The following is a 12,222-nucleotide window of genomic DNA, read 5'->3' as shown; positions in this document are numbered from 1 at the left end:
GATAATAATAATATCATTAAATGTGAACCATGCAACTTTATGTTATTCAGGAAGTTTGTATCAAACAAGTAGCCCTTCGTATTATTCAGTACCCTTGAAGTAGCTTGAAAAGGCTGGTGACTCCTGATCTAGATTAGAGTACATGAGCAGTAAGTTGAAGGCTAGTGTAAACCAGGGCTGCACGTCAGTAAATACATGCATTGATTTAAAAGCAATAATAACATTAATGGACTAACATTAACTTACAGAGAATAAAAAGATAAATAAATATGGTAAATAAGGTGACTAACACTTCTGTGCTGCTTTTCAGAGCCGTGACACTTCTGTTTTCTTTTTACTGTTATTTAGACATACAGGTGGGGGTGGAATGAAAACAGAAACTGCACAACTTTCAAACAAGGGAAGTTGAGTAAAATAAAAAAAACACACATCCTTTGTGCTTTTTAATACACTAGGTAATACCAAACCACGAAAAATGCCACCAATGAATTTGACTCTGTTTAAAGTGGCTGTGGTTAGATATTTTTGTTCACTTATCCTGAGTTTTGCAAAGATATTAAAACCTGCTATCATTTTTCAGTGGAACTGAGGGCAGTGTAATCTGATTAGTTCTGTGCCACCAATATCAATATTAGCATGACCACTGAGCCACCAATGTCCACCAACGAACTAGGTGAAAAGTAAGATCATAGAATATTTTACAAAGTATTTGACCCTATTATTAATAACATAGGGATATAGCTACAGTGCTGAGAAAACTATTTGCTTCTTCCTAATTTCTGCATTTTTATTACGTTTCAGATCATCAAACCACTTTCAATATTACATAAAACACAAAATGCTTTTTTTTTTATAATATAATTTCTAAAAGAGAAAATTGCTGCAAATCCTACTAAATCAACCAGCTAACCAAATTCAGTAGAGTTAAATTGGGTTTAATCTCACCTGCCACACCCAGGCATGATTACTGCCACACCTCTTAAATCTAATTCAAATACAGATGTGGAAAATTGAAATTTACCAGTCTGGAAAGAGTAACCCTCCAATGTGGCAGATTTAAAACAATTTGAAGAAAAGTGAGATAAAACTTCTCCAGTTATTGCAAACATTTGATTTCCGTTGTTACTCCCAAGGGTGGTACAACCAGTTATTAGGTTTATGGGGGCAATTTCTTTTTCACATTAATAATAAAATAATTACAATTAATTAAATAAAAATATTAAACAAGTTGGAAAATCTGGAACCTTTACAGGTGACAAATTAGAGCTGTTGATTATAAACCATTAACCAGCAGATAAAGAATGGCTTGATCAATGCTTTTTTTAATGGTAATAACTGAGTCCAAAAAACCCCAAGCTCACTACTCGGGTGGTGCAGCGGATCCACTGTGCCCCTGACCAAGTTAAAGCAACAGTATTCATGAAAAAAAAAAAAAAAAAGAATGAATAGAGTCTTTGCGATAAATTAGCATCCTGTCCGGGGTGTGTTACTGCATTGTGCCCAGTGAATTCCAGAAAACAGGACCCACTGTGACCTGGACCAGAACATAGTGGTGGTTAAAACATGAAAATGAAATGATTGTTGATTTGGTCTTTGCCAGTTTGATATGAAATAACTTATTATGCAACTATTATATAAAATATAAAAGTATAAATGAATAAATATATTTTTATATTATATAAATATAGAATAACTTGTATAAACTTAGGGTATTAAAAGTGGCAACCCATTTCCTTTTTCAGAACTTTCCACATGTTAACACGTTAATAGTAACAGGTGATTTTATCATGATTGGGTAAAGAATGAGCATCAGCAGGAGGCTTAGTTATACAAGCAAGAATAAGTCCAACAGTTTGTCAATGCAGACTTGCATTGATTTAGGAATTTCATCATCAACAGTCCATAACAATATTAAAAAATTTAGAGAAATCAGATAATTATCTGCTGGAAAAAGAAGCTAAAAATATTACAAGCCTGTAATATAACTCCATGAGCTTTGAAAGCTCTAGGCAGTAAACACAGTCACTACATTTATAAATGCAAGTTGAGGCATCTACTACACAAAGCAGTAGCCACAAATCAACAACATCCAGAAATGACAAATCATTTTTTATTTTCCTTAACTGTCAGAATAACCTGGACAGAATATGTCCGTCTCCCCCCATAATCCAAAAATACAGCCAATCAGGTCTGTGTAGATGCCCAGCCGACAAATAGTACTGCTGAGATTTGAGCCTAAACTAGTGAACTAGACCATTGCACCACCTGAGCCCAAGACAAAAAGAACCATGTTAACTGTTACCAATGCAGAAAGATGCATAAGTAGTATACACAATTTTGGAATTTTCACAGAACACTACCAAATGTTTTGAATTTGTTTTTTTGTTCTCCAAGTAAAAAATGTGTGAGGGGCAGCAGTCTGCTGTTTAGTTAAAGAAAAGCACACACTAAAGAGTAAGTCACAATGTGATGAATAGATCAAATTCTGGCAGTTCGAAAGGGTGGCCGGTTTAAAAAAAAAAATCAGACAGTGGAGAGAAAAGGTGGAGACGAGGGGAGAACGAAAAGGAAAAGAGGAGTGAAGGATTGAATAGGAGAGAAACGGACAAGGAACAGCCTGTACCTTCAAACTTAGCCAGGCAGACATGGATTCATTTAGCCAACATTCCTGCCACCCACACAAAGTAAAATCCTTTTCGTAGAGCTGGTTAATATTCACATGGCATCAGAAAGTGTTTTTCTGTCCCGGCACTCCTTAGTACTTGAACAAGTAGAGTAAGAGTAAGTTAGGCAGAGTGAGAGAGAGAGTGAGAGAGAGAGAGAGAGAGAGAATTTTTTTTTAAATATACTATTTTTTAGAATTAAAAAAGCTGGGTATGTGTAAATAAAATATTTTTATTATTATTTTAATAATAACAGCACAGCTGTTTATTTACTCCCACACAGCACAAAATATTAGTCAACTTCTACATTTAGAAATTCAATAGAAAACAAATGTAGATGTGTGCAGCGATTGTCCATATAGTCTCTGACTTTTTACGACTCATGGTGATCTAGCAATCGGACAGCAGATTCTGTCATCTCGATATTTACATTTCTAATATTAAGTGCTTTACAGCCTTTAAAATACAAGTCACAGACTCATTTTGATTCACTAAGAAGGAGAAACCGGTAAAAATATGTGCAAATTTGATACGAGACCATGTGGGTAACCCACATACAAAAAAGTGTAGTATCATCGCCCTTCACAAAGCCTTTAGGTATCGTTGATCATAGTCCGTTATCTATGATGCAGCTTCACTACAACACACGATTGTACAATTGCTGATTTTGTTTCCAGTTACTGAGCAATCCCACATTTTACCCTGGCAAGCGATAAAGCCTTTCCAACAAGACCCTAGAAAGTGTGTGCAAACGTACTTTCCAAGTGTAGGCTTCAATATTAAGTGCACTGGACTATCAGAAGGCATGAAGAATAAAATCAGATATCCCCCAAGTTGTCATAGATAATGTCTGGTGGTCGCATAACAGGATGCCAAGCGGTAGCTAGTGGTTTAGACACTTTACTATAAATTTCTGTGGGCTTCTGTATTTTTGCTTCATCGCTTCCTCCGTTTCCAATCCCTTCTCCAGCACTGTAATAGCTACTCCTGCTATTGTTGTTGTTCAGGTTAGCTCCAGATTTACCCTGGGATTGTAGAGGAAGGTCTTTTCTGAGAGGAACCTTTCCTGGCTTGGGTGCTGTGAGCGGCTTCGGACCTTTAGGCTTAGCCGTAGCTGGGGGTGGAGGCGTCTTGCCAAAAACGGGGATGCTGTAGTCCTCTGTATTCGGGTTGTGGGGCACTTCGTGACCCTGCGGTCCATCAGGTGCTTTGCTTCGCCAAATCTGGTTTTCCACGCGCGCCTCATCGTACAGTGCGGTCATCGGCTGACCTAAAGTACCTGCCCTCCCCTCTGGCTCATCATAAATGTGCTCTGTGGGATGCCTGACCCAAGGTTCCAGTCCCAGTGCTGCTGTTTTAGGGACCAGGTTGAGGGTCACTTGGTCATAGATATCGGCATAGAAAGGCTCAGACTTCTGGTTTCCACCTTCGTCCCCTAGGGGACGGAGCCGTGAGTTGGCCACTGGTGTAGGTATGATGCTGTCTATAGGGTCAGAATACAGACGTTCCCCAAGATTACTGGGCAGACGAACTGAGTCAGCAGGCTCAGAGTACAGATTTACCTGATCTTCCATTAAAGGACTGCCTTTTAGACCGCGTGAGGGCATGCTAGCGACAGGAACTGGAGGTTCTGGCAAAATGCGCCCCTTCAGGTTCTTGTTTTCTCCTTCTCTTCGACCAATGACCCCATCCGCAGAGCCAGGCTTACTCCCACCGGAGTCTCCATCAGGCTCTCGGCTGTTCGCCTCAGCGATAGCGGTGCGGATCTGTTGAAGAGCAGGACAGTCTCCATCAAAAGATGAGCAGCTCTGGTGTTCATCAGCAGCCTGTTTCTGCTCATGAATGGCGCTTTCCACAATCAGGAAGATCTCATTCCCGTGTTTCGTCTCAAAGGTGAAGTTGCCAGGGCCGGACTCACAACGCCGCCCAGCTTCAAATGAGAACATGACCTGCACAAAACATCACAAACAGCAACGTCAAAATGAGTATCAAAGACTGACCAGTGTTTTTGAGACTGATGCTAATTAATAGTTAAAAGCAGGCATGAGCAACCTCAAAAATTACTCAAGAGAAAAAAGCACCAAACCTTTTTAATCCTTTAATGACTGAGTCTACATATTTGGGTAAAGATAAGCTGTATTTAAATAATCTTGTTTGATCCGTATCGACTGCTTGGTTGGCATGTGTTAGACTAAAAAATATTGGTAGATGACACCATTATTTTAAGAAAGCAGCCGTTCTAACATATATGTCAACTTAAAGCTAGCTAAAAAATTATCCATGAAACAACGATTGGCCGGTTATGGGTCTCTCTCGGTCAGACTGATGCAATTAAGACCTCTGCTGGCTGATTAGTGGTGCCTGCACAGAGATGGAGAAGGAGTGCTCTTAGGGTGTGTCTCTCCATACACAACGCTAGGTGGCACAACACTAGTCAATGTGTGGGTGATAAGATGCATGCAGCTTGCTGCCCACATGTCGGAGGGGGCGTGGGTTAGCTTCGATCTCCTCGGTCAGAGCAGGGATCGGCATAGGCAGAGAGGAAGCATGATGCAATTGGGCAATTAGACACACTAAAGGGGGAGAAAATGGAAAAAAAAAAAAAGAAAAAAAAAAAGAGAAATAGTATTTATAACATTATTTTCTTGGTGAGACCATTAAAGGGTTAAGAGGATTTTATAATTACTAGAACAACTGTTGCAATTAACTCATCGTACAAATCTCATTTCCATGAACAAGTTGGGACTTTTTGTAAAACGATGAAAAGAAGAATCTGTGATTTGTTAATTCTCTTGAATATTTGATTAAAGGTAGAAATAAAAGACTTCTAGCGTTTTCACTGATCTACTTCACCATATTTTGTAAACAAAAACACATGTAGAATTTAATATAGAAAGAGATTGCTGTGCCAACCAAGCAACCAGTGTTATTTGTGTGGAGCACAAAAGGAAAAACAGCTGCTCTGTGGAGAGAAGCTCTTATTGCACCACACTTACATTTCTATATAATATATACAATTACATTTTTTTTTTTTAAAAGGACACAAAAACAAAGTTGTTTTTCTAATGCAATTTCCAGTTGAGAAACTCACTATGTATGTTTTTCATGGGCATGTTAATATGTAATCTAATCACAATCTTAATATTAATAAACAGATCGCATAGAGATACCATATACTTTATGGCCTAAAAGTCACTTAGCACCCTAGACCTGCCATCCGCCCACGCTTGAGGGAAAGAGGAAGGCCAGCTTCCTGTACCAAATCAGTTTCTATGGTAATGACAGGAAACAGTGATGGAAAAAACTGTGGCCTAAAGTTCCTGCTTCAGGTGTCAGTTTTAGCATGAGGGCAGCTGTCACTAAAACTGCTTACTAAGAATAACCACGGTTTCACACTGTAAAATCATCATATTATTAAACATATATATACAGTGTATCACAAAAGTGAGTACACCCCTCACTTTTCTGCAAATATTTTATTATATCTTTTCATGGGACAACACTATAGACATGAAACTTGGATATAACTTAGAGTAGTCAGTGTACAACTTGTATAGCAGTGTAGATTTACTGTCTTCTGAAAATAACTCAACACACAGCCATTAATGTCTAAATGGCTGGCAACATAAGTGAGTACACCCCACAGTGAACATGTCCAAATTGTGCCCAAAGTGTCAATATTTTGTGTGACCACCATTATTATCCAGCACTGCCTTAACCCTCCTGGGCATGGAATTCACCAGAGCTGCACAGGTTGCTACTGGAATCCTCTTCCACTCCTCCATGATGACATCACGGAGCTGGTGGATGTTAGACACCTTGAACTCCTCCACCTTCCACTTGAGGATGCGCCACAGGTGCTCAATTGGGTTTAGTCCATCACCTTTACCTTCAGCTTCCTCAGCAAGGCAGTTGTCATCTTGGAGGTTGTGTTTGGGGTCGTTATCCTGTTGGAAAACTGCCATGAGGCCCAGTTTTCGAAGGGAGGGGATCATGCTCTGTTTCAGAATGTCACAGTACATGTTGGAATTCATGTTTCCCTCAGTGAACTGCAGCTCCCCAGTGCCAGCAACACTCATGCAGCCCAAGACCATGATGCTACCACCACCATGCTTGACTGTAGGCAAGATACAGTTGTCTTGGTACTTCTCACCAGGGCGCCGCCACACATGCTGGACACCATCTGAGCCAAACAAGTTTATCTTGGTCTCGTCAGACCACAGGGCATTCCAGTAATCCATGTTCTTGGACTGCTTGTTTTCAGCAAACTGTTTGTTGGCTTTCTTGTGCGTCAGCTTCCTTCTGGGATGACGACCATGCAGACCGAGTTGATGCAGTGTGCGGCGTATGGTCTGAGCACTGACAGGCTGACCTCCCACGTCTTCAACCTCTGCAGCAATGCTGGCAGCACTCATGTGTCTATTTTTTAAAGCCAACCTCTGGATATGACGCTGAACACGTGGACTCAACTTCTTTGGTCGACCCTGGCGAAGCCTGTTCCGAGTGGAACCTGTCCTGGAAAACCGCTGTATGACCTTGGCCACCATGCTGTAGCTCAGTTTCAGGGTGTTAGCAATCTTCTTATAGCCCAGGCCATCTTTGTGGAGAGCAACAATTCTATTTCTCACATCCTCAGAGAGTTCTTTGCCATGAGGTGCCATGTTGAATATCCAGTGGCCAGTATGAGAGAATGGTACCCAAAACACCAAATTTAACAGCCCTGCTCCCCATTTACACCTGGGACCTTGACACATGACACCAGGGAGGGACAACGACACATTTGGGCACAATTTGTACATGTTCACTGTGGGGTGTACTCACTTATGTTGCCAGCTATTTAGACATTAATGGCTGTGTGTTGAGTTGTTTTCAGAAGACAGTAAATCTACACTGCTATACAAGCTGTACACTGACTACTCTTAGTTATATCCAAGTTTCATGTCTATAGTGTTGTCCCATGAAAAGATATAATGAAATATTTGCAGAAATGTGAGGGGTGTACTCACTTTTGTGATACACTGTATATAAATATAAAAGAACAATTGAACTCACACGATCTCTGCCATAGCGACGCAGCAGTTTGTAGGGCCACACTAGCAGGTTCCTCTTTGTTTTAGGATCCTTTAAAATCAGACTCTCTCCATCCACTTTAAGCCAGTAATTACCCATCAGATCACAACGTTCGGATGCTTCTGTTCTTTGGACGCTTACCCAGAATTCATTGACTGTGAAGCACAAAAGAGATGCAGTACATTACTTCACACTTTCACAACACTTGTGAAAAGACTAAATGGTAGAATTTAAACTTTGCAGAACTAAGCATATGATAAGCAGCTTTAAATACATGGCATGTTAATAATGCTATATGTTACTGACAGAGGCAACATTTACATTAGCCATACACAATAGACTAGGGATGTCCCAATCTCATTTCCTCTGTTGTTACTGATAAAATTTTGAGTATTAGCTAATACCAGCATTATTCGCATACTGGCTCCCTCACAATAGCAAGTTACACAAAACCTTAAATGCATAATGGTAGTGTTTGAAGTGGTGGAGTCTTTCAATCAACCTCACACTTATTCACTGTATAAAATTAGCAAGTTGATCAGATCAGACGATTAATACTCTAATATACTCAAATAATCTTCCTTAGATTTTTTTTTTAGAATTTTAGATTCTGGCTTAATGCTGGTCTCATTATTAGGAACATCTCTTAGCATCTATTCTAGGTGTACAGTTAGAGACTAGAACCGTTTTTCATGCATAATGTGCGTTAATCTTCCTCTAGTCTTGTATCACAATTTCTCTCCCAGCATTGACAGTAAAATGTTTTAAAATTCCAACAACATTGCTGCACCTGCTACACTTATATACAACACACACTGCTATGTAATTATTAGGGCGGCACGGTCTGGGTCCTTTCTGTGTGGAGTTTGCATGTTCTCCCCGTGTCCGAGAGGGTTTCCTCCGGGTGCTCCGGTTTCCTCCCACAGTCCAAAGACATGCAAGGGAGGTGAATTGGAGATACTAAATTGTCCATGACTGTGTTCGATATAACCTTGTGTACTGATTAACCTTGTGTAATGTGTACCGTTCCTGTCATGAATGTGGCCAAGGTGTAGAGCATGCCGTTAAAGTCCTAATAAACAAACAAACAAACTATGTAATTATTATGTTAGTACTGTATACCCATAAAGTAAAGCATTCCATGGGATCCTAATTACGTGTATGCAAATTCAGCTTTCTACAATTATTGCAAATCATCAAATTAGGATTTTTTGCAAGCCAAACTACAAAAAAAAAAAATGCTTTATTTAAACAGCACCTTTCACATACCCAAAGGCACTGTACATTAGATGCAAGACAACAACAGAAAAAAAACTAAGACTTAAAAAAGAAAGAATAGTGAGCAGTAAAAAAAAAAGAAAAGAAGAGATACAGTCACAAAGAGATTGTGGAATAGAGATTCAGTGTTTGAGGACAGTAGACCTGCAGGACCTGCCACCTGCTGACACAAGTCTGGTACAGGGGACAACCAGAAGGCCAGTACCAGATGATCTACGACAGCAAGAGGGACAGTAAGGATGAATAAGCTCACTAAGATATAAAGTGTGCCCATAAAGGTCTTTGAAAGTAACTAAGATAATTTTGTACTTGATACAGGATGTTGGTAACCAGTGAAGCGGAGGGCGGATGGAGGATGTGAGCAGAACGCGTAGAAAATGTAAGGACACTGGCTGCTGAATTTTGAACGAATTTTAGCCGGTTTAAATGTTTAGCTTAGACCATTAAAAAAGAATTGCAGTAATCCAGGTGAAAAAAAAAGAAAGTAATTATCAGCATTTTGACATCATCATCGCTGAGCAGAGGGCAGAGGCATGCAATGTTGCACAAGTGATACAATTCAGCCTTAGTGATAGACTTGATGTGTGGCTCATATGAAAGCCACTAACCCTAACCATAACCTTAACCCTAGTTGAAAATGAAGCCAAGGGTTTTAATTTCTTGTACAGGCTTAACAGCTATACTATCCACATATACAGTGAGTCTGGAGGAATTAAAAAACAGCACATTAGGGCTGACTGACGAGACTTAAGTTCTGTCTGTATTAAGTTGCAAACAGCTGTTAGCTAAATGTTAGTAGTTTAATAGTTTAAATCGGTTTAAATCAATAACACATGCAGTTGGTTCCTGAGATAAAACTATAGGCTATGTGGTGTTAATGTAGAGATGATTATCATCAGCATAACAGTAAAAAACTAAAACCATGGTTGCAGATAATCTGGCCTAGCGGAGAGATATATAGCATAAATAGGATAGGTCCGAAGACAGTAGAGGGGCACTCCCTGAGCAACTGTAGTGGTAGATGAGTTGTGAATACCTATAAACTTTTTATCCAATATCCGATATTTTATCCAAAGCGACTTACACAATGAGCAATTGAGGGTTAAGGGCCTTGCTCAGGGACCCAACAGTGGCAACTTGGTGGTGGCGGGGCTTGAACCGGCAACCTTCTGTTTACTAGTCCAGGACCTTAACCACTGAGCTATCACTGGCCCAGTGGCCCAGGACCAGAACCAATCAAGAACTAAACATGTAATACCAAATGATAAAAGAAATCAGTAGGACAGTTGTAGCCTACTGGTTAAGGTACTGGACTAATAATGGAAAGGTTGCTGGTTCAAACCCCACAACTGCCAGGTTGCCGCTGTTGGGCCCTTGAGCAAGGCCCTTAACCCTCAATTGCTTAGACAATAAACTGTCACAGTACTGTAAGTCACTTTGGATAAAAGCGTCTGCTAAATGCCGAAAATGTAAATATAAGTATGTCATTATTTACATTGTCAAAACAGTGATGAAGTCCAGGAGGATAAGGATATTTAGCATTTGCTATGAAAGGGATGTTGGAGATGGGCTGGTAGTTCGACAGTAGTGAGGTATCCAACTCAGGTTTCTTAATAATGGGTGTAACAACCACCAATTTAAGAGTGGTGGTGAGTTCCTTGAGAGAGACACTGATTAATCAATTTGGCTACTGGAGACGAAACGGCAGACACACAGGATTTAAGAAGAGCAGCAGGAGCAGGGTCAAGTGGAGGAAGAGGAATTTAAAATGATCTCAGCTACTGCTGAATCAACCTGGTTAAATGCAGACAGGTTGTTAGCACTCTGAAGTTGGGTAGACTGGGAGACTGAAGGCATTGCTACAGTGCTGATAGATGTTAATTATTTCATCCAGAAAAATGTCCTTAAAACCTGGAAACCTGAGATCATTGACAAGCTCCTCCCGTGTAATTCTGGGCTGATCTCACCTTTCTCAGAATCATTCTGACCCCACCAGGTGAGATCTTGCATGGAGCTCCAGAGTGAGGGTGATTGACTGTGATCTTGTATTTCTTCCATTTTCGAATTATCGCACCAACAGTGGTCTCTTTCTCACCAAGCGTCTTGCTGATGGTCTTGTAGCCCATTCCAGCCTTGTGCAGGTCTACAATCTTGTCCCTGACGTCCTTTGATAGCTCTTTGGTCTTGCCCATGGTGGTCGAGAGATTTGAACGGAAGAAACTGATTCTGTGACAGGTGTCTTTTATACAGGGACAGGACTAATTTGTGTGCCTCATGGGCACATAACCGGTCTGTGGGGGTCAGAATTCTTGCTGGTTGGTAGGGGATCAAATACATATTTCCCTTAATTAAATACAAATTCATTTATAACTTTTATTTAATGTTTTTTTTCTGGATTTTTTGTTGATATTCTGTCTCTCTCTGTTAAAATAAACCTTCCATAAAAATTATAGACTGTTCAAGTCTTTGTAAGGGGGTAAACTTACAAAATCAGCAGGGGATCAAATACTTATTTTCCTCACTGTATATAGAAGTTAGGTAGTCCACTATACTGTATAAGTACACTTTTAAACCTCAACACAGATGTGGACGCTTATCAAGATATGCAAAAATTCATAGCTGGCTTCACTTCAGAGCAAAAACACTCAACCACTGGAAAATGAAACATCTACAACCGAAGTCACACAGTGTCATTTCACATTCTGAAAATACTTTTGCTGATAACACATACACAGGCGATAAATATTAAGGTTGAGAGTGCCTGTCACAAGCCTGTTAGCACTGTTGCTCACTCAGACACTTATCTCTTTGAGGAAGTCACTCTTGGTGCCCTTACAAAAACAGAAGTGTTCATGACCTTTAATTCCCAAGAAACTTTTTGTTTAAAAAGGCACGCTGCTCTGTTATATAAAAGACAGCAGTGTGTGCTAGAAAGATACATGCAATAACAACAATCTGTGATTTGATCATTCTCTTGAACTGTTATTTAACTGACAAATGTATAAAGAGAAGATGTTCAATGTTTCCATGTTGCACTTTGCAAATATAAACAAATTGATGCCTGCAGCACACTCAAAAAAAAGTTGGGACAGAGGCATGTTTCCTTTCTTATTATTAACTATTTTTAATAAATGCTGCATTTCTGCAAGTGGAATTTTTGTCAATTCTTGCTCGATACAAGACTTCAGCTGCTCTACAGTCTGTGGTTGAC

At 39.9% G+C, this 12,222-nt stretch overlaps 1 protein-coding gene across 1 annotated transcript in view; it reads right to left on the bottom strand.

Annotated features, from left to right (window-relative positions):
- Positions 1–2,885: 2,885 nt before the first annotated feature.
- The window catches only part of dok1b (docking protein 1b), a 35,192-nt gene continuing 25,855 nt past the window's right edge, over positions 2,886–12,222 (bottom strand). Inside the window, exons 4-5 of the mRNA XM_062993286.1 lie at positions 7,716–7,888; positions 2,886–4,612 (exon numbers count right to left, since the gene is read on the bottom strand). Of these exons, the coding sequence (XP_062849356.1) occupies positions 3,482–4,612; positions 7,716–7,888 (1,304 nt within the window). The 3' untranslated portion in view covers positions 2,886–3,481. The remainder of the gene's footprint in view (positions 4,613–7,715; positions 7,889–12,222) is intronic.

This window comes from Trichomycterus rosablanca, chromosome 4, assembly GCF_030014385.1.
Source record: "Trichomycterus rosablanca isolate fTriRos1 chromosome 4, fTriRos1.hap1, whole genome shotgun sequence".
NCBI lineage: Eukaryota > Metazoa > Chordata > Actinopteri > Siluriformes > Trichomycteridae > Trichomycterus > Trichomycterus rosablanca.
The sequence above is the reverse complement of the archived record's forward strand: the minus strand, read 5'-3'. Positions and strand labels throughout refer to the sequence as shown.